Source organism: Crocodylus siamensis, chromosome 6 (assembly GCF_052110815.1).
Source record: "Crocodylus siamensis isolate JL-2025a chromosome 6, ASM5211081v1, whole genome shotgun sequence".
Classification (NCBI taxonomy): Eukaryota; Metazoa; Chordata; order Crocodylia; family Crocodylidae; genus Crocodylus; species Crocodylus siamensis.
The window spans coordinates 27,177,638-27,205,523 of NC_143400.1; the positions used below are offsets into that span (position 1 = coordinate 27,177,638).

General features: G+C 51.0%; 1 protein-coding gene and 2 long non-coding RNA genes across 6 annotated transcripts; 2 read left to right on the forward strand and 1 right to left on the reverse strand.

Moving 5' to 3' along the window:
- The first annotated feature begins 78 nt into the window (after nucleotides 1-78).
- LOC149861938 (uncharacterized) lies at nucleotides 79-27,306 on the forward strand. Of its 4 annotated transcripts, none has more exons than XM_090054823.1 (6): nucleotides 79-214; nucleotides 624-892; nucleotides 23,584-23,649; nucleotides 24,764-24,904; nucleotides 25,927-26,009; nucleotides 27,087-27,306. In XM_090054823.1, the coding sequence occupies exons 2-5, from the start codon at nucleotides 625-627 to the stop codon at nucleotides 25,989-25,991; spliced, it is 540 nt and encodes a 179-aa protein (XP_089910949.1). In that variant the 5' UTR covers nucleotides 79-214; nucleotide 624; the 3' UTR covers nucleotides 25,992-26,009; nucleotides 27,087-27,306. The 4 variants fall into 4 exon arrangements, with proteins under 4 accessions (XP_089910949.1, XP_089910950.1, XP_089910951.1 ...); XM_090054822.1 differs by lacking the exon at nucleotides 79-214 and adding an exon at nucleotides 367-534; XM_090054824.1 differs by lacking the exon at nucleotides 25,927-26,009 and having other exon boundaries at nucleotides 204-286.
- LOC149861939 (uncharacterized) lies at nucleotides 5,398-9,765 on the forward strand. The gene is made up of 3 exons (XR_016443238.1): nucleotides 5,398-5,537; nucleotides 8,530-8,629; nucleotides 9,466-9,765. It is a non-coding gene; the product is annotated as an uncharacterized LOC149861939 (long non-coding RNA).
- On the reverse strand, nucleotides 10,092-16,559 carry LOC149861940 (uncharacterized). Its single transcript, XR_016443231.1, has 2 exons — nucleotides 16,148-16,559; nucleotides 10,092-11,066 (listed from the first exon to the last, which is right to left on the reverse strand). It is a non-coding gene; the product is annotated as an uncharacterized LOC149861940 (long non-coding RNA).
- Nucleotides 27,307-27,886: the final 580 nt, after the last annotated feature.

Consider the following 27,886-nt stretch of genomic DNA (forward strand, 5'->3'; position numbering starts at 1 on the left):
ATATATGAAATGACGTCACGTCATCCATCGCATGTGCATTATAATTAACTACTTAAGTATGCGGGGTGGATAGGCATATATGCATTAGCTAATTACACATGCTTAGAAAGCTCTCCAGGTTACCAAAAGTTCAAACCCCTCTCTTTCCCAAGAACACAGCCAATTAAATCACAGCCTTTGTAGTTTACAAGAGTAGAGGCAGAGGAGTTTGAAGGTATGTGTGATTTAGTGTTACAAAGAGATAGTAAATTAGCGAGATGTCCTTGGTGGTGTTTCTGCTTATCAGGTACGAGATACAAACTGTGCAGTTCTAACAATGGTCTATTCACTATACATTTTTAATAATATTTCTAACAAACTCCTCAACAGCCTGGGCCGAAACTTCCTCTTGTAGCTCAGCACAGGATGCAGCTTGGCCTTTCCCAGGCTCATAGAACCATTACACAAACCACCCTGTTAAAATAAAGTGCACTTCCTGCTCAGCCATCTTAGGACTTGTGGAGCTGGCAGTGGTGTGTGAAGCGTGTGAGGCAGGCAAGAGCTGCTGGAGCAGGGGAAGGTGGTGTAGGGGGATGGGAGGATCCGTGCCCTGCAGCCTCTCACCCTGTCTCCTTCCCCCCCAGGATGGACAGGAGGTGCGCAGACCTGGAGATGAGCCTGAAGCAGCTGGGAAAGGCAGAGCTGAAGGAGTTCAAGGTCAAACTGAACGAGTATAAGCCCCAGGACAACTTCAAGCCGGTGCTGTGGAGCGAGCTGGAGAACGCGGACGTCCTGGACATTGTCCGGGTGCTGCGTGGCCACTTCCTGGAGCCCTACGCCTTGCAGGTGGCTGCTGACATCATGGCCGTCATCAACAAGAAGGATCTGGAGTCGACTCTGCGACAGGCCTGTGGTAAGACAGGGCATGGGCTGGTGCAGGGACAGCAGCGGGGGTCCGCCCACCCCCCAGTCAGCTGGCTGGGAGGCTGGGAAACATGGGGGTGTCAGGGCAGGGGTGCGGATGGATGGGAGGACCAGAGCAGGGATGGGGGGAAGGGGCTGAGGGGGTAGGGAGGAAGTGGGGGGGGATGGATGAGGTCAGTTGGGGGATGGATGAGAGCTACAAGGTGGAAGAGGTGCACGTATGTGCCAGCAGCCCTGATAGCAGGTGGGACAGTACGGAGGCCTGCGACCAGGCTCCATCTCCTGCTTCCCCAGTTGCGGATGCAGCCAACAGGTGCTGGCTCCAAGTGTGTGGGGCGGGGGGGAGCACATTTGTGCGTGCAGCCCTCAACAGCTCACTGAAACTTGTTAAGTGGTCCCGCAGCCTGAGTAATTGCCTACCCCTGGATTAGACTGAAGGATAATGGATGGATAAGGTGGAGGGAAGGGTGGCTGGATAAAATGGATGGATTACATCAGTGGGTGGGTGGATGATTAGGATGGATGGATGAATACATAAATTCAATGTATTAGATCAATGGATGGATGGATGGATGCATGTGATCAGTGGCTAGAGGGAAGGATGGATAGGTGGATGGATGGATGAGATCAATGGATGGATGGATGGATAAGATGGATGGAGAAGATCAGTGGATGGATGGATAAAATCAATGGGTGGATTTCATAGATTTCATAGACATTAGGGCTGGAAGGGACCTCGGGAGATCATCGAGTCCAGCCCCCTGCCCAAAGGGCAGGAAGTCAGCTGGGGTCATAGGATCCCAGCAAGATAAGCATCCAATTTGCTCTTGAAGGTGTTCAATGTAGGTGGTTGAACCATCTCCGCTGGCAGACTGTTCCAGACCTTGGGGGCTCGGACAGTAAAGAAATTCTTCCTTATGTCCAGCCTGAAACGGTCTTGCAGGAGTTTGTGACCGTTCGACCTCGTCATCCCTTGGGGCGTTCTGGTGAATTTAGATCAATGAATTAGACCAGTGGATGGATGGATGGATTAGATCAATGGGTGGATAGATGGATTAGATCAATGAATTAGACTAATGGCTGGATGGATAGATGAAGTCAATGGATTGGATCAATGGATAATGGATGGATAAGACTGATAGATTTGATCAATGCATGGGTGGATGAGATGATTGGACAGACAGATGGGTGGCTGAGTAGGAAACATCACTCCCTGCTGGTCTCTCCTCCATCCCAGACCAGATCTCCATCGAAGCCATGGAGCTGCTGTAGCCTATCTTGGACAGAGATGCTGGAAGTTGCAGACATGGCCCGTGACAGACCACACAGGCGGCCATTTTTCTATCACGGTCATTTCTTTGTACATGTAGCGGTTGTGAATAAATGGTGTGGTGGAGCAGTCTGTGGCATTAGAATTACTTTGCACGTGTGGCTCACGTGAATTTATTGCATGAATGACAGAAAGTCATGGAATGATAATTACTTTGCAAGTGTCTCCGGTCTAACTCTGCACATGTGCCCAGTCTACATTTATTGTACGCTTCACCAGTTAATTGTATGATATATGTAATGTGTGGCAGGGGGCTATGATGATATACTCACAGGTGCAGATCTACCTTGGCTACTCCAAGTGCCCTTGAGCAAATCCTTGTTCTGTTTTCCCAAGCTCTGGTTAACAGTGTAAAGTGTGGGAGGGCCCATAGAGGTACCGTAATTTCTTACACACACACACATAAATATATAGAGATATAAACATAAATATATAGATATAAATGTATAGATATAAAAATATAAATTTATTCTAGAGGTGCAGTGATACATAGGTCAGATATCGGATCAGCACTGATATAAAGAAAATTGGCTGTATTGGAAATTGGCCTGATGCAGTCAATAATTTGGCCAATAAATGCCCTTGTATGCATGCATGCAGCTACAGTGCAGCACGCAGACAGCAAGGAGCACAGGGAGGAAGGGAGGGAGAAGGAGGCAATGGAACAGGGATAGGGGCAGACGCTGCCCAGCTGGGGCGGGGTGGGGTGTGTCAGGGCATAGGGGGGGCAGCTCCTGCCACTGCATGCACTCTAGGAGGGTACATGGGTTGGGCATGTCCCCCAGATCTGTGCAGGGTGGGCAGGCTGCACCTGCGGGCTGGAGCTGCGCTGTGCCAGACTCCTTTCAGTGGGGGCTGGGCTCGGGGTTTCATAGTTTCTAGGGTCGGAAGGGACCTGAGTAGATCATCTAGTCCGACCCCCTGCCATGGCAGGAAAGAGTACTGGGGTCAAATGACCCCAGCAACGTATTCATCTAGCTTCCTCTTAAACACCCCCAGGGTAGGAGCCAGCACCACTTCTCTTGGAAGTTGGTTCCAGATCTTAGCTGCCCTGACTGTGAAGTAGCGCTTCCTGATATCCAGCCTAAATCTCCCCTCTGCCAGCTTGTGACCATTATTCCTGGTCACTCCTGGCAGTGCTCGGGGGAACAGGGACTCCCCCAGTGCCTGCTGGTCCCCCCTGACTAGTTTGTAACAGGCCACTAGATCCCTCCTCAGCCTTCTCTTGTGGAGGCTGAACAGGTTCAGGTCCTGTAGCCTCTCCCCGTAGGGCCTGCCCTGCTGCCCCCTGATCATGCAAGTGGCCTCCTCTGGACCCTCTCCATGCTGTCCACATCCCTCTTGAAGTGTGATGCCCAGAACTGGACACAGTACTCTAGCTGCAGCCTGACCAGTGCTGCATAGAGGGGGAGGATCACCTCCTTGGACCTGCTTGAGATGCATCTGTGGATGCACGACAAGGTGCTGTTGGCCTTCCTGACTGCATCCCAACACTGCCAGCCCATGTTCATCTTGCCATCAATGATGACTCCAAGATCCTTTTCCGCCTCTGTACTGACAAGAAGGGAGTTCCCCAACCTGTAGGTATGGTACCAGTTGTTCCTCCCCAGTTGCATCACTTTGCACTTGTCAGTGTTGAATTCCATCCTATTCTCATCCGTCCACCCCTGTAACCTGTCTAGGTCCGATTGTAGCCTATTCCTGCCTTCTAGTGTGCCTACATCCCCCCACATCTTAGTGTCATCAGCAAATTTGAACAGGGTGCTTTTTACCCCCTTGTCCAAGTCACTGATGAAGATGTTGAACAGTGCGGGCCCGAGGACCGAGCCCTGCAGAACCCCACTGCCCACATCCCTCCAAGTTGAAAATGACCCACCTACCACCACTCTCACCCTCCAGCCAGTTGGCGACCCAATTGACTGTGTAGGTGTCGACACCACAGTCCCCCAGTTTCTTAATGAGAACAGGATGAGAGACAGTGTTGAAAGCCTTCCAAAAGTCCAGGAAGACTATGTCCACTACTACCCCTGCATCTAATGATTTGGTGATCTGATCATAGAAGGCCACCAGGTTGGTCTGACAGGACCTGCCACTGAGGAACCCACATCCTTTTTGAATTGTGGGGCCCAAAACTGGATGCAGTATTCCAGCTGCAGCCTCACCAAGGCCAAGTACAAGGGGCGAATGATGTCCTGGGATTTGCTTGAGAAGCATCTATGGATCCAAGCCAGCATTTTGATTGCTTTACTACTGCTTCTTCAGATTTGAATTTGGCTGAATCGAACTGGGGGCAGTGATCTGAATCAAACTGGGGGCAGTGATCTGAATCAACAGATCAAATCACTGTCTTCGATTAGGGCCGAATCCAAATCCTAATCAAATAGGACCCATTTTGCACATCCCTATGTACATGCATACATATATACAACATATATATATACACATATATATTTTACAGTGTATACAGATATGTATGTGCATATATGTATGGATATGTGCATGTGCACATATGCATGCATATAAACAGATACATATACAGACATATATAAACATATGCACTTACCTAGACATGTACACACACACATTAACAGACACATGCAGATGCACACTCACATACACATGCAAACACAGACATTAACATAGAGGTGTACAGACACACCCACCCACATGTACATAGACACATGGACACATGCACACACCTCCACATGCATAGACACCCCGAGCACACACCCACATACATAAGTGCACACTCACATGAATACCCAGCCCTGCCCTGTCAGGGGGGCTTAGAGCCATGGGGCCCCTGGCAACATCATGCAACAAGTTGCCCACGGGATCGAACCAGCCTTGGGCACAGCCTGGCCTCTGTGCCCAGCCTAGTCTCAGCTGCAGCAGCCCCTGCCCAGGCACCAGGCATGTGGCATGTCTGTGAGTCCTCACACACGTCTCTGTCTGTGACTGCACACCCCAATACAACCACGCACACACACACACACACACACACACACAGAAACACTTAAGGAACCATACCCACATACAAGGCCCATTCTAGAGGTTGCACCATCTTGGGGAGACTCTACCCATGTCTGGGACTTGGGGGTCCCCCAAGGGTAGTCCTGTGAGCTGGCACCCCTAGACCTGCCGAGCTGAGGTTTGTGGGGCTGCAGAGCTGCTCAGAGTGCATCCCTGGCTCTCCCCTGCCTCCCACCACCAGGCTGCACCAGGCTGCTTCCCTGGACAGAACCCCCCCTGGACACTCCTACAAGCTGCTTCTGGGGCTTCGTGGCACCTCCTGGGGTGGCTGGTGAGCAAAGATCCTTCCGTGTGTGTTTGCCGCAGAAAAACACAGGAAATGGCGGGTTTCCCTGTGGGGGCTGGCAGCCTTCCAGCCTGCAAGGAGCTGCGGGGAGCGGGACTCAGGGCACCATGTGCATGTAACCAGGAATATACCCCTTGGCAGTGGTGGAGAGCAGCTCCCCCAGCTGCCTGCAGATGCAGATAAGTTGATGGAGAAGGGGATATGAGGGGACAGATCGAGGCCCCCATGGTGAACGAGTGGAGCAAGGGCTGGGCCTGGGGGCCAGGCAGTGCATGAGGCCTGGGGTCAAGGTGGGGAGTGGGATGGAGTAAAGGGCAGCTTGTCCAGGTGCTGGGGGGGACGGGGCGCAGCTCCCTGCTGCTGCCTGCACTCCTGGGGAGGGGGACATGGGGCATGTGCCCCCCAGATTTGTGCACGAGGTGGGGGTGAGCTGTCCTCTGCAGGCTCAGGGCTCCCACCCTGCTGCCCTGCCCTGGGGGCCGTGCACTGGCCATGCTATCATGGCCATGAGCCCTCTGCCCACCCGGGAGCAGCTGGGGGCAGTGATGCAGAGTTGTGCCCAGGGGAAATGCAGCAGGGGGGAGTCCTGAGCCCAGAGTGGGCGGCCTGCATCCACCCACCACAGGCTCTGCTCCTGCCGTGCCAGGGGGTGGGGCATCATCTTAGATTCCCTGGCAAAAATAAAAGTTGGTGCCTATGGTAGTATTTAAACTAATGCAAAATACCTTGCAAGGGGAAACCCAGAACACTGCTATACAAAGGCTTGTACATTGTAGATGTGTCCAGGTGAGTGTGTATGTGCCTCTTGCAGCGTCTCAAACCAGTTTGGGATGCTGCAAGAGGCATACTAAGAATGAAAAAATGTTGCCCACACCGCATATTTGAAGTGTGAGGTCTAAATTTGATACCTGGATTTCCAGGTATCACTAAAAAAAAAAGTGGAATAAAAGCAGGGCAAGGCACAGTCCAGGACAGTACCCAGAAGTAAGCCGGGGCTGAGACCTCCAGGTAGATGCTCTTGTATCTAGCCAGAGCATCTCTATGGTGCGTGCTTCTGTTGCCCTGGTACGTGCCCTTTGTGTGCAGGACAAACAACGGGGCAACGCTGCGGTGTCACCCAACCCCGGGCACTGTCCCAGGGACAGGGCTGTGAGGCTTATGGTGGTGGTTGTGGGTGTGGGGGTGTGGGTGAGTGAGGAGTGTCAGAGTGTATGTGCGCGCGCATGTGGGGTATTAGGATCAGAGGGGAGAGCAACAAGGATGACAATGTGGTGGTGGGGGGGTCTACTATAGACCACCAGACCAGGAGGAAGTGGTGAATAAGGCTTTCTTCAAACAGCTAGAGAAAGTTTCTAGATCACAGGCGCTGGTGCTCATAGCAGACTTCAATCCCCCTGACATGTGTGGGACATGTCAGCAGTGTGCAGGCAATCCAGGACATTTTAGGAGAGTCCTGGGTAAAGGTGCACTGATACATAGGTCTGATATCAGATTGGCACCAATATAAAGAAAATTGACTATATCAGAAATTGGCTTTTTTTGCCCGATGGAGCCAATAATGTGGCCGATAAATGCCCCGTGGATGTGCACAGTCCAGCACCTTGGAGAGATGTGTCCAGCCAGTAAGTCTGTTGAGGTGGAAGAGAAGGGGGAAAGAAGGGGCTGGGGAGGGAGGCAGATTGAGGCCCCTGCGGTGAGGGAGGGAGTGGGGCTGGGGCAGGCACTGCCCAGCTGGGGCGGGCTGAGTTTGGGGCAGGTGGCAGGGGAGTAGGGAGGGAAGGGGCAGGTGCTGGGGACAACTCCCTGGTGCAAGTGCTGGAGTGGTCAACTAGGGGCCATGCTCTTCTTGACCTGCTGCTCACAAACAGAGAAGAATTGTGGGGGGGATGTAAAAGTGGACGGCAACTTGGGCAGCAGCAACCACAAGATGATTGAGTTCAGGATCCTGAGGAAAGGAAGGATGGAGAGCAGAGTGAGGACCCTGGACTTCAGAAAAGCAGACTTCAACTTGCTCAGGAGACTCATGGGAAGCCAGTCTGTGGTGGGGAGGCATCCAGGAGAGCTGGCTGTACTCTAAGGAAGCCTTACTGAGGGCAAAGGAACAAACCATCCCGATGTGCAGGAAGACATGGCAGAAGACCAGCCTGGCTGGGCAGGGAACTCTTCAATAAACTAAATCACAAAAAGGCAGGCTATAAGTGAAAACTTGGACAAACAACTGGCAAGGAGTATAAGATATTGCTCGGGCATGCAGGGATGAAGTCAGGAAGGCCAAAGCGCACTTGGAGTTGTAGGTAGCAAGGGATGTAAAGGGGAACAAGAAGGGTTTCTACAAGTATGTTGGTAGCAAGAGGAGGATCAGGGAAAGTGTGGGCTCCTTACTGAATGGGGGAGGCAGTCTTGGGACAGAGGATGCAGAAAAGGCTGAAGTGTTCAATGCCTTTTTCGCCTCCATCTTCAGTAGTCTGGGAGGCAAGCTCCCAGACTACTGCACCAGGCAGTACAGTTTGGAGAGGAGGTAAGCAGTTCTCAGTGGTGACAGAACAGGTTAGGGACTACTTAGAAAAGCTGGACATGTACAAGTCCATGGGGCCAGATGGGATGCACCCAAGGGTGCCGAGGGTGTTGGCTGATGTGACTGCAGAGCCATTAGCTATCATCTTTGATAACTCATGGTGATTGGGAGAAGTCCTGGATGATTGAAAAAAGGCAAATCTAGTGTCCATATTTAAGAGAGGGGAGGAGGGGGATCCAGGGAACTACAGGCGGCAGTGGGGGGGAGGTGGGGGTGTGGGGCGGGAGTGGGGGGTTTCATGGGGGTGTGGGGTGGGAGTGGAGGGTTTGGTGGGGGTGTGGGGCCCCCCCTAGTGCCTGCAGGGTGGGAGCAGGGGGCTCTGGGGCTGGGGGTCAGAGCAAGCGTGGCTGGGAGCCCTGTCTGGCCCAGGTGGTGCTGGACAACCAGGATCTTTGGTCACAGGACTCGTGGATGGAGACACTGCAGAGCATCCTGCTGCTGAGCAGGGAGCGTGCCCTGCTGCACAAGGACAACAGCTCCCCTCTGCCCCCACATTCAGCAGGTGGGCGGGGCTCTAACCAGGATGGGTGGGGGCACAAGAGGGGGTGGGGCTAGAACTTGAGTGGATGCAGGGGCACTGTGGAGTGGCCACTGGGTGGGCTTGGACCTATAGCTGGGGGTGGGGCCAAAGGGTAGGGCTATAGCTGGGAGGGGCAGGGTCTCACCTGGGATAGTGACATGTTGAGGAGGCGGGGCTAGGGGTATTCACAAGTCCCGCCAGCACATGCTTAATTATTCATGAGGGCATTCATTCACATTCAAGAGGCAGTGCACAACTAAGGGTCTGTGTGTAAGGGGAAGGTTTCCATGATGACTCTTAGGACACGTTGCCAGGACAACACTGGTCTAGGCCAATCCACCAATGGGTGATTCAAGGAGTGATGCAAGACTCATCCAATCACACCCACCCCGGCTGCTCCTGGGTACCCAGTGGCTGGCAGGCTTTGCCAGGACTGACCTTCCTGTTCAGCCAATCCCTATCGGGGCCCTTGCTGAACTAGTCCTGTGCCCCTCCCATGTTCAGAGCCTTTGTGCAAAGGGGCATGGCTCCCAGCGCAGCTGTGGTGCAGGGGGCTGGTCCTGCCCCCTGCTGTTAGCCCCGCCCCAGCCCTTCCTCTTCCCCCACCCCTTGCCCCACATGCAGCCAGGCATGCTAATGAGGAGGGAGGGAATTTGGGGGTGATGGCCCCTGGGTCAGAGGTCAGGGCTCAGGTGAGTGGGGGCTGGAGGGTGACACCTGGGTGGGGAGGGGACACTGGGGGGTGAAAGCAGGGGCTGGGTTAGACCATGTGGGGGCTCTGCGCCCCCAGTCTCTCACCCCATCCCCTTCCCCTCCAGCACAGACATGATGTCCAAGCTGGAGTGCAGTCTGAAGGACCTGGCAGAGAAGGAGCTGAAGGAGTTCAAAGTCAAACTGAACGAGTACAAGTCCAAAGGTGACCTCAGGCCAGTCCCGTGGAGCGAGCTTGAGAGCACCGACGTGCTGGACATCATCCGGGTGCTGCGTGGCCACTTCCCAGGGCCCTTTGCCTTGCACGTGGCTACCGACATCATGGCCCTCATCCCCAGGAGGGACCTGGAGCAGAGACTGCAGCAGGCCCATGATAAGAAGGAGCAGCAGCCAGGCCCCCCGCCCCATGCCTGTCCAACTGGGAACACAAGGGTGTTGGGGCAGTGGGGCACATGGACAGGAGGAGCAGAGCAGGGACCAGGGTGTTGCACAAACAGCGGTTCATTCCCTGGAGGCATGCAGAGATCACAGACATACAGACATCAGTCGGCACTTAAGGGTCTATTTGCTTGTAAGCAAAGGTCAGAGCAGAGCTAGATGCTCAAATTAACTCTGACCCTTGATTGTGTTTGCAAACAGCACTTATCTTCTCAAATCTCCTGGGCGCGTGCGCAGACACAGAAGTTCTTGCAGCTTACTTCCGTTTCATACAAACATACATGTAACTACATCATCACATACATCGTATATATAGTATAATTAGTTATTTGAGTAGGGGGGGCGGAGAGGTAAATACGCAACAGCTAATTAAGCATGCTTAATATCACAGGAGTTCATTAACAGTTCATTCCCCAAGGCTATGTAGTTAAATTCCAGTTTCTGTAATCAGCATGAGAAAGACTAAGGAGGGAGAGGGAGAAACCTTGGGCATCGTTCTTTTCTTATCAAGAGCAAGATGCAAGCTGTGCAATTCTAACAATATTCCCCCCTCAAGATGCTTTCTGCTTCCCATTTTTAACTTGTACTCTTAACATCTGCCTTACTACTTACCAACCACTTTGGGGTCAAAGGAAAAGCCCTCTAAGGCCACTGTCCTCTGACCTCTTGGAGTCCCCCACAGGCCCAGCAGTTGGTGAGATTGAAAGTACCTGTAATTTTTTTCATCATGTCAACATACAAATTTGCTTCTGGGGGAGTAACTGGGGGGAACGGGGATATAGGGTGGCGGCTAGGGCTGCTCAATCCTGCCTCTTTTACTATATAGATAACAACAAGGCATATTAAGACTCCCGTCATATCCTCCCTCTCTTGAGATTGAATACAGCCTAAACTTTTCCTTTGTTACTTTCTTATCTGATTTTCTGGACTCTGACTAAGCCGCCTCAGGCACACTTGGAGATCACCAGTAGGTTTACAGCTTTACTTGCTGGCTTCTTTTTCCGAGGACGGCTCAGCCTCCGGAGTGAGCTCGTCCTGGGAGCTGGTGTCCTCTGACGCTCGTGGATGTCGTTTCACACGGGTATGGTGTATCCAACGGTCATGGCCGGCAATCTTTACAGTGGTGTGGGTTGTTAAAAGTACCTGAAAAGGGCCACTCCACTGCTCAGTCAAAGGTTCTTTTTTCCACCGCTGCACCAAGACCCAGTCTCCCGGGCGGAGTTCATGTACCGGAACGTCTAAAGGCAGACATTGAAAGGAGGCTGCATACCTGTGAAGAGAAGACAAGACAGACTGCAAAACAATAACATATATGTGAAGCTCGCTATTACCTAATTCAAAAGTTACATTTTCTCACATCTCAGGAGGTAAGACCCGAGGAGGCATGCCAAACATAATTTCATATGGGGTTAATTTGATGCCTCATCAGGGAGTGTTTCGAATGGAAGTAAGAGCTAGCGGCAATGCCTGAGGCCACTTAAGGTGTGCTTCAATACAGATCTTGGTGAGTAGAGTTTTTAAGGTCCTATTCATGCGTTCCACTTGTCTTGAACTCTGTGGTCTCCATGGTGTGTGTAGTTTTCAAGTGATCTTGAGGGGTTGTGCGACTTTTTGAACTACCTTTTCCACAAAGTGTTGTCCTTAATTTGACTCGATGGATTCGGACAGAGAATACCGGGGAATGATCTCCTGCAACAGATACTTCACTACTGTAGTCGTAGTGGCAGTCCTGGTGGGCCATGCGTCGACCCAACCGGAGAGCTGGTCTACCATGACAAGTAAAAACCTATGATGTCCGGATCGTGGGAGTTCGGCAAAATCAATCTGTCATGCTTGTTCAGGGTACGCTGCCCAGGGTCTACCTCCCATTGGCACAGGAGGTTTTGTTCAAGGGTTTACTTTCTGACATGTGATGCACCTGGTAGCAATACACTGAGCTTCTACATATAGCCCTGGGGCTACTGCTTGGCGGATCACTAGATCATCCATAGCCAAGCCTCCCATATGGGTACTTGCATGGAGCTGGTGCAGCACCTTCCGAAGCAATGGCCTGGGTATTATGACTTTTTCTTCTGGTACTATCCACCACCCATGGGAGTTCTTTTTTGCGCAAGTCTCCTGTGCGAATTTATCTTTTTCAGGGGAGTACTGCGGGACTAGATCCCGGACGTATGGCCATACGGCATGGGACAAGGCCTGCCTGGATACTTCTTCCACCTCTCCACCAATAAATGCGGCTTCTTTTGCTGCCGTATCAGTCCTTGCGTTTCCAAGCTTATGCTTTTCCTTAGCAGCCTTTCCATGGGCTCATACATGAATGACTGCTACCTCTTTAGGCTGGTGGAGTGCATCTAGTAGTTTGATAATCTGGGGGCCGTTAGCAATTCTATTCCCAGAAGCCGTAATGAAACCCCTTTCTTTCCACAATAGTCCGTGCGCATGAACCATAGAAAAAGTATAGCGAGAATCAGTATATACATTAACTCGTCGGCCTGTCCTCAACTGTAATGCTCGGGTGAGTGCAGTGAGTTCCGCGGCCTGTGCCGACCATGAGCTCGGTAATGACTTCTTCCATACTACCTCATCTAAGGTTACCACTGCACATCCTGTTCGTCTTTTTCCATCGATGACAGAGCTGGAGCCGTCTATGAAGTATTCAGCATCTGGGTTTTCAATTGGGTTCTCAGCAAGATCAGGTCGCACCTGTGTGGTTTGATTCAGGACCTCAAGGCAGTCATGCGTTGGTCTCCCTGGTTCCAGCAGCAAGGTTGCAGGGTTCAAGGCTGTAGTATGTTTGAAAGTAAGTCCTGGATTAGAGAGCAAAAATATCTCATATCATGATTGTCTGGAGGGGTTGAGAAACTTTCCTCCCTCAGTTTCTAGAATCTGGGGAACTCCATGTGGGGTGTGTATTTCCATGTCTGCACCCATGACTATCTTCTGGGCTTCTTCGACAACCACTGCTGTGGCTGCCACAGCCCGAAGACAGGTTGGCCACCCGAGCGAAACCGGATTTAGAACCTTTGAGTAATATCCCACGGGTCTCCAAGTTGGGCCTGATGGTTGTGTCAGCACCTCTGATGCAACCCCTCGATTCTCATGAACATATAGTAGATATGGCTTTTTATCATTTGGGATGGCCAGGGGAGGGGGCTGGGTTAATGCTGCCTTCAGCAGATCAAAGGCGTGCTGCATTTCTTTAGTCCACTTCCATTCAGTGAGACTCTCCTTAGTCAGGGAGTCATACAGTAGTCTAGCCTTTCCACCATAATCTGGTATCCATAGTCGACAGAACCCAGTTAGCCCTAGGAATGCCCGCAGCTCCTTGGGTGACTTAGGTGAGGTTAGACCTTGGATTGCCTGTATGCGGTCCGCACTCAGGGCTCTGGCTCCCTTTGAGAGCTTATATCCCAGAAATGTAACTTGAGGCTGACATATTTGGGCTTTTTTTCTAGAGACCTTATATCCTTTTCCCCCTAGAGTGTTTAGCAGTGATCTGGTGGCTTCCTCGCAGAGTTGTAAATTTGGGCTTGCAACCAGCAGGTCATCCACATACTGGAGGAGAGTCACTGCAGGGTGTGATTTCTTCCACTCCTCCAAGTCCTTCTGAAGGGCAAGTCCGAAAATATAGGGGGCTGCTATGAATCCTTGTGGGAGAACCGTCCACATGAGCTGGGCTTTATGGAAAGTATCTGGGTCCTCCCATTCAAAAGCAAACAATTTTTGACTCTCTCGGTGAAGGGGAATGGAGAAGAAAGCATCTTTTAAATCTAGCACTGAAAATATTTCGGCTTCCCCCGGTACTTGTGTCAAAATTGTGTGTGGGTTCGGGACTACAGGGTGGTCTGAAAGAACCTTCTTATTTACTGCTCACAGGTCTTGGACCAGTCTATATGAGACCCCATCTGCCTTTGGCACTTCAAGAATGGGGGTATTATATGGTGAGGACCCTTCCACTAGCCATCCACACCTCTTGTATTTCTCTATTAACGGCTTGAGTTCAACCCTGGCCGCTCGGCTGAGTGGATACTGCTTTACCCGAACGGGCCCCTCCCCATCCTTGAGTATGATCCTTACCAGGGAGACTGACTTAGCTCACGCAGGGGTTTCATCAGCCCATATTGAAGGGTCTACTCCAGTCATGTGATCTTCAGAACTTACTACAGGGCGTTGGTTCTTCAGGAGAGCCATCTGATAGTTCGAGCTCTGCTTGACAGGTAACTGGACCACCATCTGGTCGTCTCTGAAAAATATCTCAGCTTGCAGTTTTGTGAGTAGGTCTCGTCCAAGTAGCACAACCAGGCAACTTGGAGAATATACAAAGGAGTGCTGAAGCAAATGGTCCCCCACTTTGGTGAGGAGTGGCTTACAAATGGGGAGTCAGGATTGCGTTCCCTCAATCCCTTCCACAAGAACATGTTGTTCGCTAGTTCTTGCACGGGGGAGGTTTTCTGGAATCGTTGAAAATGTAGCCTCAGTATCAACCAAGGCTTTAAAGTCTCTGCCACCAACTCTAATAGTTACCATGGGATCTTCTCGGGCTCCAACCCCAAGGGTAGTGGTCTTAGATCCCTGTCCTCTTCATTCTGTGTTTTCACCCTTTTCCTCTGCCCGCATGAGGTGACCCCTTGGTTCACCCTCTTTCTTCTCCTTCAACTTTGGGCATTCCCTCTTCCAGTGTCCTTTCTCCCTACAGTAAGCACAAACGTCTGCTCCCACTCTTCCTCCTTTCCCTTTCTGTATCCCAGTCTTTCCAGGGTTATCTCCAGTTATAGCAGCCGCCAGCGCTGCCATCTGTCGCTGAGTCTTTTTATCCTCCTTGCGCTCCTGCACTTGCTCACGATTCCCATATACCTTATATGCGATTTCCACCAGCTCTGAAATCGGTTTCCCAGGACCTCCCTCAGTTTTCTGTAGCTTTCTACGAATATCAGCAGTGGATTGAACAATAAACATAAGATTTACCATGCGTTGATTATCTGGGGCTTCTGGATCTAGGTTCGAAAACTTGCGGAACGCCTCGTACAGCCTCCCGAGGAAGGCTGAGGGATCCTCTTCTTTTCTCTGTCTCACTTCATATAATTTAGACAGATTAGTAACCTGGGGCACTGCCTTCCCCATTGCTTCCAATATAATCCTCAGATACTGTGCACTCAGTTTTCTTTCTGCTGCAGTATGATTATTCCATCTTGGTTCCTCAAAAGGGCAGGTATCACGCAAGGTACGACCGGCAGTTCCCTCCGCTTCTACCCTGGCTGCTGCAATGCGCTCTGCCATCCCCAATACTAATCTCCTCTCCTCAGGGGTCAGGAGGGTTTGGAGCATCATCTGGACATCAGCCCAAGTGGGTCGATGGGTTTGTCCAATGGATCGAAACAAGTTCTTCATCTTTTCAGGGTCTTCATGAAAAGAAGGGCTCTGATTTTTCAATTGAATAGATCTGAAGTACTAAATGGGGTGTAGACAAAAGTTGCATTGCCCCCCTCTCCAATAACCTCTCGCATCGGGCAGTTCAGTACTGGCCGTGATTTTACAATATTGCACAAATTATAGCCCTTATTTCCTGATTCAGATGGGGCACTTGGCTGAGGCACTCGCTCTGAATCATTAGGTATATTTTGATACGCTGGTGGTGGTTTCCTTGAGGGAGGGAGCGGTGGTGCAGAAGGACTGGGTCCTGGGGAGGTGTCTGATTCATCCTCGCTACCTGTCAGGGTGACCGGAGAATGAGCCCGATACTCGGCTAATTCAGGATCCCCCACCCCCATTAGACTCGGGGAGTACAGGTGGTCCCCCTCGGGTCTTTTCTTTAACAACCATTATGTGAGATTTTACTAAGCATTTCTTAATCCAAGGTGGCTGATCTCGGACCACTCCTAACCAACAGTCTATGTAAGGGAACTGATCTCAGTGTCCATCCTGCATAATTACCCCATAGACGGCTGTCACTTCTTTTACTACAAAGGATCCTTTTGGGGTCCAGTGGACCCCGAATGTTGGCCACTCAAGTTGACAAAATTTAATTAAATTATTCTTTTTCATGTTTTACCCCATAATCCACCTGCTTTGTAAATTTGCTAAAGTTCCGTAAAACACAACCCAGAGGAATACTTGAGTTTTCTACACGGGAGCTACCCGCACCCATTTTAATGCCCACAAGAGTGCGTCCAACGCACACCAAATACCAGAAAGCATGCACCAAAAGATCCGAGCCAAAGACTGTCCGCAAAAGTGCATCCAACGCACACCAAACTCGGGGCCAAAAGAATCCCCGGAACAAAACCAGATCGAACAAGTCTCTTTGTCCCCGGATCCAGAAACCAAATTGGGCAAGGGAATTCGTATACTCACTCAAGTATCCTAGAGACCTCGATCGGAATGCCGGAATGTGTGTCTGGCGTCCTCAGAAACCAAGAATTTTACACAGGTAGCCTTTAACCTCCCGGGTACCCTGACTCATGTCTCAAACCCCCTGGGCGAGCCCAAAAAGGTGGCTCAGTGCGGCACTCCCCATGGCGGCAGGGACGATCTTGTCACTGGGTCCCGGGGTGGTCCAGGAGGCTCCTGACTGGCTCGCCAAATTATTGCACAAACAGCGGTTCGTTCCCTGGAGGCACGCAGAGATCACAGACACACAGACATCAGTCGGCACTTAAGGGTCTATTTGCTTGTAAGCAAAGGTCAGAGCAGAGCTAGATGCTCAAATTAACTCTGACCCCTGACTGTGTTTGCAAACGGCATTTATCTTCTCAAATCTCCTGGGCGCGTGCGCAGACACAGAAGTTCTTGCAGCTTACTTCCGTTTCATACAAACATACATGTAACTACATCATTACATACATCGTATGTATAGTATAATTAATTATTTGAGTGGGGGGGCGGAGAGGTAAATATGCAACAGCTAATTAAGCATGCTTAATATCACAGGAGTTCATTAACAGTTCATTCCCCAAGGCTATGTAGTTAAATTCCAGTTTCTGTAATCAACATAAGAAAGACTAAGGAGGGAGAGGGAGAAACCTTAGGCAGCATTCTTTTCTTATCAAGAGCAAGATGCAAGCTGTGCAATTCTAACAAGGGGAAGGGGCTGGGCATGGGGAGGGATGGAAAAGGTCAGTCAAGGGATGGATGGATGGATGCATGGATTAGGTGAGGGGAGCACACAGCACGGCCCCCAGGCTGGATCCTGCCCGACAGTTGATTTTTCTCCAGCCCATGGACATGCAGTGGCAGTGCACAGAGCTGTGCCCCAACCCCGGTGTCTCCGGCCGCTGCACGGTGCTGGGGAGGTGAGTGGGTATGGCTGCTTCCACCCAGCACTTGCTGGGCCCAAGCCTGGCTCATCCAGCCCCCGCTCATCAGGGATGGAGCCTGGCTCTGGGTGTACCACCGTCGTGGCTTCTGGGAGCCATGGGCTAGGAGTCCTCATGGCAGGCAGGAGGATGCAGAGGTCTGTGGCCAGGCTCCATCCCCCACCCCTCTTGCTGCAGGCACAGTTGACAACTGCCAGCTCTGCACTTCAGGCAGGGTCAGAAGTCACTCACCCCCTCATCTCCACTGTGATCTGGATCTGGTTCATGACGTCCATGGGATGAACACCCAGGTGCTTCCTGCAGTGGGGAGAGTTGCCTTGGCACTCTGCAGCTGGCTCTGGGGTGGGGACAGGGGTGCTGCAATGCATTTGGCTCTGGGGTAGGGCCCTGGGGTGGGTAACGGGGGTGCTGTGTGGTGAGATCTCCAGGAGCATGGAGGAAGAGCTGCCAGAGGCAGTGCTAGAGAAGAGAGAGGACTTGGACTCCCGGGATGGTGAAAGCTGGAAGCCTGTGACCTCTGGCAGCAAGTAGAAAGCTTCATCTCCACCTGCTGCAGTTTTGGAAAATGGATATGCTGCCCTAGCAACAGAGAGGGAGGAGCACGTTTCACTGATGGAAGAGGCCAGGCCAGGCCTCACGAAGGTGGGCAGGATTGAGACCACCACCACGAATAGGAAGAAGCGATGGGCTGTGGTGGTTTAAGACCCCCTTCTTCAGGAGACAGAGAGATCCATCTGCTGGCCTGACCCCTTGTCCTGGGAGGCCTGCTGCTTGCCTAGAGCCTGGATCCGAGATGTCACAGATGGATTACTGAGACTCGTCCAGCCTTCTGACTACTACCTGCTGCTGCTCATTCATGTGGGCACCCATGATGCTGCCTGTTGCAGATGGAAAGTGGATTTTTAAACCTAGTGCTCCAAGACTTGGAATAACACCTGGTTGTTCAATAGCAGAAAGGCTTTAATAACAATACTACAAGCAAGCTATAAATCTAAATAACAGACTCCTTCCCAAAATAAAATGAGCTGTTCCACTAAGTTCTAGTACATATTTACCTGCAGCACAGTTTTTTCTCACCAGTGCAGATGGAGGAAGCTGGCTCAGTCTTGCAGCTTTCACCAAGCAGGATCTGTTGCTGGTTGAGCTGGGTGTGATGCTGCAGTGATCTCTCTTTCTCCTGGGGTGCATGTCTTACTGGCAAATCTGCTTAGTTCTTATAGTGTTTAATTGTCTAGCTTGAAAGCATTTTTCCTTGATAGTTGGTCAATGAGAGTCTGAACTAAACAGGGAGGAAAGGGGTGACCATCATATTACAACTTAAATTGCCTGGCTCCTGTTTTTGGGTTTGCACGTGTGAAGGCTGTGTTTCTCTACAGGCCCTGCAACTGTAGGTCAGTTACAGGCGATGGGTCTTGAGTGGTCAAGCGGGATACCTAGAAGCATTGGATACCGGACCTGTCTTTGGGTATTTGTTCAACAATGGGGCAAATTTGCAGTAGCTTGTACCAATGATGGTCTGTTTACCAAAGCTCCAGACAGACATTGAATGACTGAGACATTTGTAACACCTTAGACACTGGATGCCCGTTTGGAGAATGTGAATACATCGCGTACAGGGCGTCCTGGAGAAGCTGGCCTCACAGGACCTAAAGGCCTTCAAGGACAGGCTGATTGACTTCTGGGAGCCGGGGACCGACAGACTCATCCCCTGGCCCGACCTGTCCAAGTCTGACGCAGGGGACATCGCCCGCATGATGGTTGACCACTTTGGGATGCACAGGGCGTTGTTTGTGACTGGCCAGCTGCGGGACGAGATGCAAAGCTGACTAGCCATGGATGTCTGGAATGCCATCGGTAAGGGGCTTCCCCCTTCTCCTGGAGAACCCAGGCATCCAGGCTCCCAGTCTCCCTGCTCTCACCCCGCAGCCCCCACTCCCAATCCCCCCCACTATGTACCCCTGACTTCTGCCCCTTGCAAACTCTGGACCCCCTGGTTCTTCTCCTGCTCAAAGAGGCTTGGGCTGAGGTGTTCTCCCCTCCTCCCCTCGCAGCAGGGGCTTGGCCTCTGCCTGGCACCTCTGCAGCCCTTAAACCCCCTTGTGACTCCAGGGCCCAGCCCCGCACAGCACCTGGGGCAGGGCCAGGGGCTTCTGGGACTTGTGCTCATGCCATGGGGTGGGGGCAGGCTTAGCCCTGGGTCAGGGCAGGCTGCAGTCGGGCTGGTTTGGAGCGGGGAGCCTGCCTGGAGCTACCCCAGGGGCAGGGATGCAGCCATTTCTATGGAGAGAGCAGACGGGAGGGGGACCAGTGCCATACACCATGGACACAGAAGGGGCTGGACTGGATGTGACCTCTGTGCCTACAACCCCTGCCACGTGGGTCCTACCTCCTTCTGGCCATGCCCAATGAGGGCGGGGTAGCAGGCCAGGATGAAAGCCATCTCTCCGCCCCATCTGGGCCAGATATCCTGGGACAAGCAACCAGGAGCGGTCAGGAGCCGAATACGAGCCACATAGAGGCAACCACAAGCAGAAAGCGGTGAGGGGCTGGCTGGCAGGCAGGGGCTACAGGGTCAGGGGGCACAGAGCAAGGGGTCCGGGCTGTGTGCAGGGGCACAGGTCAGGAGGTGTGGAGCAGGGGGTCTGGGTTGTGTGGGGGCCTCATCCCCATGCCTCCCACAGGGTGGTGAAGAAGCTGGAGGACGTGCTGGGGAGGCTGACCCTGCAGGAGATGGAGACGTTCAAGTGCAAGCTGAGGGACTTCCGGCTGACGGTTTCTGATGACCCCATCCCCTGGCATAGCAACACCACACAGCAGCTTGCCAGGATCATGGTTGAGCAGCTTCAGGACAGCAAGGCACTATATGTGGGTTACAGGCTGCTGCACAAGATGGGCAAGGAGCCCCTGGCCACCTAGCTCTGGAAGGCCATGGGTAAGGGCAGCCTCATCCTGCTCCTGACCTCCTCTGCTCTCTCACCCAAGTCTCCCCCCTTCCCATCCCTCCCAGGGAGCCCAGGTGTCCAGGGGGGGCAGGCCACAGGAGGGGGCTATGAGGTCCTGGGCCCAGTGTAACACCCAGCTCCATCTCTCTCCTCACAGAAGTCTACCCGGAGGGTGAGGACCACAGCTGCGCTTGACCTCAGGACCACATGGTGACCCCTGACCCCCACCTCTGCTCTGCCCCCCTCAGGCCCTGCCTTTTTGGTGCTTTGTAACTGTACGTGTGACTCGCACCACAGGCCTGTGGCTGGCATCCGCCACTGACCCCGGGTCTGTGACCCCTGACCTCAACTGATTAGCTCATTGGGGGTGCAGGGAACAGGAGAGACGGTGATCTCAGGTTCATGAGAAATGAGTACAAATGCATCACAATGTACAAGCCGTTCATACTGCCATGTCCCCTTGCGAAGTATTTTGTCTGTTTAAATATTATCATAGATGCCAACTCTTATTGTGGGCTCGGCATATTGGCATAAAACCAACACACAGGTTCAACAAACCAGGGTTAATTGCATAGTAGTGGGCAACTGAGTCAGACTATTTAGCAGCACACCAGACACTGATACACCTGTCATGCACACCATTCACACTAAGTCATCTATCTGCGGCTCATGGAGTCATGCTGCAATGGCCAGTCACAGGCTTCTTCAAGGTGATATACAGTCAAGAGGGGGCGCCAGCTCTATCTCTCTGGACGTGTGGGTAGGTTGGTGGTGGTGGTCAAGGTGCTCCTCAGGCTGGTTTTTCAGCCTTTCTGCCTTTTTTTATTTCCTTTAGGGCAGACTTTGACCAAAGCCTGGAACCTTCTGGAGACTTCTTCACCAATCACCATTCACCTTTTCGCATGTGTTTATCTCAGCTTCTGTTACCAGTTAGGTGTTGTCTTTCACATTCCAGTCTGTTTTTCAGTCCCAGGGTGTACCATCTCCACATTCCTAAGACCCCGGTATCTTATCTTGTTACTTACTGTAGCTGGTTTGTACCAGCCTCCATTCAACCATTACTCCCACCTCATTCACAGCACACAGGCTTACACAAATTCACTTGCTGCTTTTTCAGAAAACGGTTGACATGTTTAAGATGGCTACTTAGCATAAGCGAATGGCTTGCTTAGCATAAGCATTCATAAACATAAATCATAGTATAAGTATAACATTAGCAAAGTCATAGCGTAAGTATAACATTTTAAATGATAGTGGCATAGATATAACATATTCCAACATTTCCCCCCTTTGATACCCAATTTATTAGAGTATTTATTAGAGTATCCTTTCAAAGCATGCGTTGCCATTTTTTGGCTACTGTAATTTTTACAATACAAAATAATAACTAGCAAAATTAACAACACAAACACAACACAAAACTATGACTGGCTATAACATCAAATTAAATATTCCATTGACTGATGATGACCTGCCAAAGAGGGCTTTTCACTGGCTGTAATGTTATTTTTTTCCGCCTTGGTTAAAACCTTGGTTATGCATTTAGAGTTGACTTGCACTGTGAGATGAGTTTTTATAGCGTTTTCCTGCATAATGTTTACAGCATGCCTTAATTTTCAATGTTGTGTCACGTGGTGGAGAACCCCTGCTGAAATTTTAAGCTAATTTTGAGGGCTAACAGAAAAACCCGGGAGCTACAACAGTTGTTACTGCATTCAAAGCTTTGAAGTTTATTGTTAGTTTTCAGGTTTTTCTGTTAGCCCTCAAAACAGATTAAAATTGGGGAGTTACACATATTAAACATCTACACAATAATTTCCTAGCTTAACAAATGATCTGCTATAAGTTATAATTTTATTTTAGCCTCTAATAAATGTTTATACTGCCCTTATGGGGGAAAGTTTGATTCCTCATTTAAAACACTTGCCTATATTCTGCCACATTTAACTCTTTTCTGCCTGTGCCTTACAAAATGCCTTCATTTACTTGTTTTGATTAACCCTATTAATTACAGCAAGAGCCTTAATAGCTGGCACTGAGTTTTCAGAAACATCTTTTTCTTTTTCTTGCTTTAACAAGCAGTTAATACTTTCCTTTCTAGGATACCTGGCTATACCCACACTATTTTTGGACATACCTCACTTCACTTACTTTCTGTTACCACTAAGGGTACACACAGATTACTTTTAAAAGTCTCTCTGTACCTTACATGTTAGCACAATTTCTGCAAAACCACAAAAAAGAACATGCCAGGGGTCCAGTAATAGCTCATTTCACCTGTGTTTCCTTTTATTTTGCTAGGCACAGGGGCGCATAGGCTTACAAAATCTGTTTTACATCCACTGTTCCTGACTTTTGACAGAGCTGGATCCTTTCTGCTTGTTCCTTTAACTGTATTTAAGCTCCCTGGAGTTGTGTTGCCTGTCAGAGAACACATACGGCACTGCTTACACACACCTTCATCTTGCGAAGCTGCTCACTCACTAGACTCCTTAGACTTTTACTTTTATTACAAACATTTACATAGTTTCCAGCACAGGGGGTATTTTTTCTGTTACTGACTTATCAGACCAACAATAAAAATTGTTGGGCGTAACCACCTTAGACAATCTGAGATCAAATGACAGCTCTCTCGAGGTTGCTACATGTCCTTCTGCTATAGAGCAATCATTCCTAAAATCCCATTCTCACTCTCTCCTCTGCTTATCTTTCTGTACTGCATGTTTCTCTAGCAATTTTCACTCCTTATTAATCAGTGAGTTTTCTAACTTTCCAGTATAAGATTGCTGTTATAAATGATTTATAACCCCATTTGGAACCCAGTGCTGTTAGAAAACATGCTGATCAAGGCTCCAGTGTCCATCACCATTGGAGGGTTTTCATATTTCCCTTATCTCCCACTAAACCTTGTGTGTTTGGGCACCTGCAGTAGTTAAAACAAATTTATCCTACTAGTCCCCCTGGGTGCTTGGAGTAAGGTATTCCTTCCCTACGGGGGACTGGGAGGTACTAAAGGCTGAATGAACTGAGGTAGGTCAGGCTGTGCCCCTCCTGCCTGCCCTTGCATCCGATGAGCTCTGTCAATCTCTGCACTGCTTTGCTTTCTAACTTTCTACGTGTATTTGTTAACTCATTCCTCTTCTCTGTTGTTGTCTTTTGTATACCAGTCTTCTGCAAAGCTTTACCAGACATCTGACAGTGAGGGGGTTTTTTCAACAGCTGAACCTGTTTCTCTGCTTTCTTTTCGTTGATCTTCTTTGCTTGTTTTGATTTTTCTTCTGTTGCTTTTTTAACTGCTTCCCAAAGAAGCCACACAGCAGCGCTGTGTTGCTTCAGAGCAGACAGCTTTTCCTATAAGCTGTCCTAAACAAATGCCAATTTAGCGTGCACTTAAAAACTTGCAATAACTGAGATCCCACAAGCATTTCAGGGAGAGCAACTGTCTCAATTTAATGTTAGCAAATTTCTTTCTCCTTTTATAGGTGACCAATGACTGGTTAAACTGTAGCTTTTAACTAATTTCTTTTGCTAGCCAGAAACAACAGCCACAAGCTGACAGAGCAGATTTCGGTTGGACATGAGAAAAAACTTCTTCACGGTAAGGGTCGCCAGAATCTGGAGTGGGATCCCAAGGGAGGTGATGCTCTCCCCTACCCCGGGGGTCTTCAAGAGGAGACTGGACAAGCACCTGGCTGGGGTCACATGATCCCAGCGCTCTTTCCTGCCACTGGCAGGGGGTTGTACTCGATGATCCTTTGAGGTCCCTTCCGACCCTAGCAAATATGAAACTATATACAATACTTTTCAAACTGATCTTCCAAGTCTGAGAGAACAAATCCTGGGGGACAAGCATCCACTCTCCAGGATGAGGTCGCCCCTTCCATAATTTCTTTTTTGAGACTGAGCACTTCCTAATTCTGCACCCACCGGAGGGTGAGTCCTTCTCCAGAGTTAGATTTCCCCTTGAACATCTTCCCTGTTCCTGCACCCTCCCTACCTTAGAGCAGTGCTCTCCAAACTTTTTTGATCGCGCACCTCTATCAGTAAAAAATTTTTGAGCACACACCCCCAATATATGTATATTTATATAAATATAAATAGAAGTTCTAATATTTTCTTCCTGTACCCCAATGGACGTCTTGCGCACCCCCGGGGGTGCACTCACCCCACTTTGGAGACCACTGCCTTAGAGGGTACGAAGTTTCAACCACAGTCAGTTTTCCCTCCCGGGATATACCCCTTTTCTAATAAAAGGAGTCCTGTAATGCCCCTTCCTATCAAAGGAGTTCTGAAATCTTCATTCTTCCATAAAGGTCCTTTCAATTGTCCTATATACCATACAATAATTGCTCAGGTTCCCCGCTTTCTAAGCAGGAGTCTTATTAGGAGGGACAAGGCAGCATGCCGGGCTTCCCCTTTTCGCATTCTCCACCAAATAATGTTGGACAAAAAACCAACACGCGGGTTCAGCAAACTAGGGTTTATTGCATTGTAATGGGCAACTGAGTCAGACTATTTAGCAGCACACCATTCACACTAAGTCATCTATCTGCAGCTTGTGGAGTCATGCTGCGATGACCAGTCACAGGCTCCTTCAAGGCGATGTCCAGTTGAGAGGGGGCGCTGGCTCTCTCTGGATGTGCCGATAGGTTGTTGGTGGTGGTCAGGGCACTTGTCAGGCTGGTTTTTCACTGCCTTTTTATTTCCTTTAGGGCAGAAGATTGGTGAAGAAGCCTCCAGAAGTTTCATAGATTTCATAGATATTCGGGCTGGAAGGGACCTGGGAAGATCATCAAGTCCAGCTCCCTGCCCCAGGGGCAGGAAGTCAGCTGGGGTCACAGGATCCCAGCAAGGTAAGCATTCACATTTCTCTTGAAGGTGTTCAGTGTAGGTGCATGAACCACCTCCAATGGCAGACTGTTCCAGACCTTGGGGACTCGGACAGTAAAGAAATTCTTCCTTATGTCCAGCCTGAAACAGTCATGGCACCTGGGATTCCCAGGCGGTCTCCCATCCAGGTACTAGCCAGGCCCAGGACCTCTTGGCTTCCGCAATCGGATAGGATTGGGTGTAATCAGTCCGGTCTGGCTGTAGGCCCCCCCACTACCCTGCGGAGGGGGCAGTGGTGCAGAGTTGTGCCTGGGGACTGTTAAAAGTAATATGCCTGGGGGAGACACAGTTTGGGGGGGAGGTCAAGGCTGCAGCGGGTAGTGGAGGGGGTGGGGGAAGGGCTGGGGGGCAGGAGAGGGAGTAGTAGAGGGGGAGTCCAGGGGGTGGGGGACATGGTGGGGGTGGTGGAGCCGTTGCAGGGGTGAGGGGCGGGGGGGGTCCCACCTGGTTGCCACTCTCGCTGTGGGGATGCGGATGCAAGCACTGGCCCGCCCCACTGCTTTGGGCACTGAGCGGAAGTGGTAACAGTGTCCCCATGCCAGGAATGTCTGACATGGGGGTGTCGGGGCGGGGGTGCAGGCGGACAAGAGCAGGGACTGGGGGTAAGGAAGTAATCCGCAGGGCCCCCTCTTGGCCCAGAAGGTCCCCCCCCAGCTGTGGTAGGATATATAAATGTGTGTGTGTGTGTGTGTTGTATACATGTCTGCAAAATATATATACATATATACGTGTATGCATATATACGAACATATCTATCTATCTGCAAATACATTTGCATATATGTGCAGGGACAGCAGCGGGGGTCCACCCATCCCCCTGGTCTGGCTGGGAGGCTGGGAAACATGGGGGTGTCGGGGCACTGGTGCAGGAGGATGGGAGTAGGGCCTGGGTTGGGAGGAAAGGGGGGAGGGATGGGAAAGGTCAGTCAGGAGATAGATGGATGCATGGATAACTGATCCACCCATCCATGCCTCCCACTTCCCAGGCCCAATGCCTTGCTCATGGCTGTTGGGATCATGGCCAACGTCAGTGGGAACAACGTGGAGGTGAATTTCCAGCAGGCCCATGGTAAGGGGGTGGTGGCTGGCACAGGGACAGCTCTCTTGGTCAGCTGCCCAGGGTGCCAGGAAACACAGGGGTGTTGGGGCAGTGGGGCAGGAGAGCAAGAGCAGGAACCTGGGGAAGGGGTTGGGGAGGGAAGGGGGAGGCAGGACCAACTGGTAAGAGGCAGACAGCTGTTAGTCTCCACCCAGTGCCTCCCAGTATGTCACAATGCCTCCCAGTATGCGCCAGTGCCTGGCAGTATCCCCCAGTGCGTCCCAGTCCCCAACTATGTTCCCCTATCACTATGTCCCTCCAGTGCTTCCCAGTATGCGCCAGTGCCTCCCAGTATGCGCCAGTGCCTGGCAGTATCCCCCAGCGCGTCCCAGTCCCCAACTATGTTCCCCTATCACCATGTCCCTCCAGTGCCTCCCAGTATGCCACAGTGCCTCCCAGTGTCCACCAGCTCATCCAAGTCTGTTAAGTTCCCATATCACTGTGTGCCCCCCAGTGCCTCCTATTATCCCCCAGTGCCTCCCAGTATGCCAAAGTGCCCTCCAGTTTCCCCCAGTGTGTCCCAATCTTGTGCTAGGTTCCCCTGTCACCACTGTGTCTGCCCAGTGCCTCCCATTATCCTTCAGTGCGTCCCAGTCTCTTGTTAGTTGATGCTTCATGCTGTGCATCGCCCCCTCTTCATGAGGGAGGGGATGGAGCCATGAGGCCACCCAGGAAGAAGGCAACGACCACCCTCATTAAGCCCCTCTGCCTGGGTGGCATCTCCTGCACCGTGTGTACCTGGGGGCTGGGCAGTTTGGGCCTCCAGGGGCAGCTTGGAGGGCTGAGCAAAACCCTCACTTGTTTTGGGGATTAGGAGGGCAAATTGGTTTGTGAGTTTGCCTACAGAGGGTCAGGTTGATCTGCAGGTAGAAAGAGTTGCTAAAGCAGGTTCGAGGCCAGTTTTGTAATGTCAGGTGCAGGTCAGAAGCAGGCCGTCACAGTCAGACCTGCATGGGACTCTAGTCATAGTCGTACTGATTGATATGAGCAAGTGCATTAGCTCTTATTGAAGTAACCAAACGATTTACTTTTATTTTGCTATAACAGAGATATTCATGTTAAAATGCTTCGATAATTTGTAAGAACTAAAACAGCCTGGGAGTGAAAACCATAAAGGTAAAGAAGGAACAAGACCAGTGTTGCACCCTGGCGAAGAACAGGAGGTACAAGACCCTCCCTCTTTCCCAAGGGTAGAAATCCCAACGGACTGACGCCTTCCAAGTGATCTGCTTCCGTCCAGCTCCAAAAATGAAAGAAATAAATAGAAATTGCATGCATCCAAATCGTTGAGTAGAGCATGAAACCCAGCGTCTTGGGCATGGGCTGCAGGGGAGTTTGGAGAACTCAGCAGGTTCAAGCAGACCTGGTGCCCATCTGCGGCACCTCCCACCTCCGCAGCCCCCGGCCAGGACCGGGGTCTGCCCCGGGCAGTGGCGGGCAGGGTGCTGGACTGGGGGATCCACCTCTGCTCTTGGGTGTTAAGGGGGCATGTAAGGGCCTTTTTATACATACTCTGGGACGGAGGGGGCACTTTAATAAATTAGAGTGGCTTCAAGAGCTGCTTTAATTAAAGCCCTGCAGTGTCTTATGTATCAGCATCCTCCACTTCAAAACCCAATGGTGGCGGGGCTTTATTGGAAGCCGGTCATACGAGCTTTAGTCGAAGTGCCTGGGGTGGGGAATGCTGATAAATGAGATGGAAGCGGGAGCTTGCTAGGGCATGCTAATGAGCATGCTCCAGCAGATGTGATACTTGAGTCTGTTCTGACGTGCTGTAATTACAGCGCATTGAAGCAGCCTCTACACTTGTGTACAGGCGCCCTAAATGCTTGGGTTGTTGGCCTGTT

Bases quoted from the DNA above. Each gene is read 5' to 3' on its own strand.
- LOC149861938 (XM_090054823.1), top strand. From the start codon at position 625: ATGGACAGGAGGTGCGCAGACCTGGAGATGAGCCTGAAGCAGCTGGGA. The intron at 893-23,583 runs GTAAGACAGGGC...TTCTTTTGCTAG, and splicing joins GACTCTGCGACAGGCCTGTG to CCAGAAACAACAGCCACAAG. The intron at 23,650-24,763 runs GTAAGGGTCGCC...TATTTCCTTTAG, and splicing joins TGAGAAAAAACTTCTTCACG to GGCAGAAGATTGGTGAAGAA.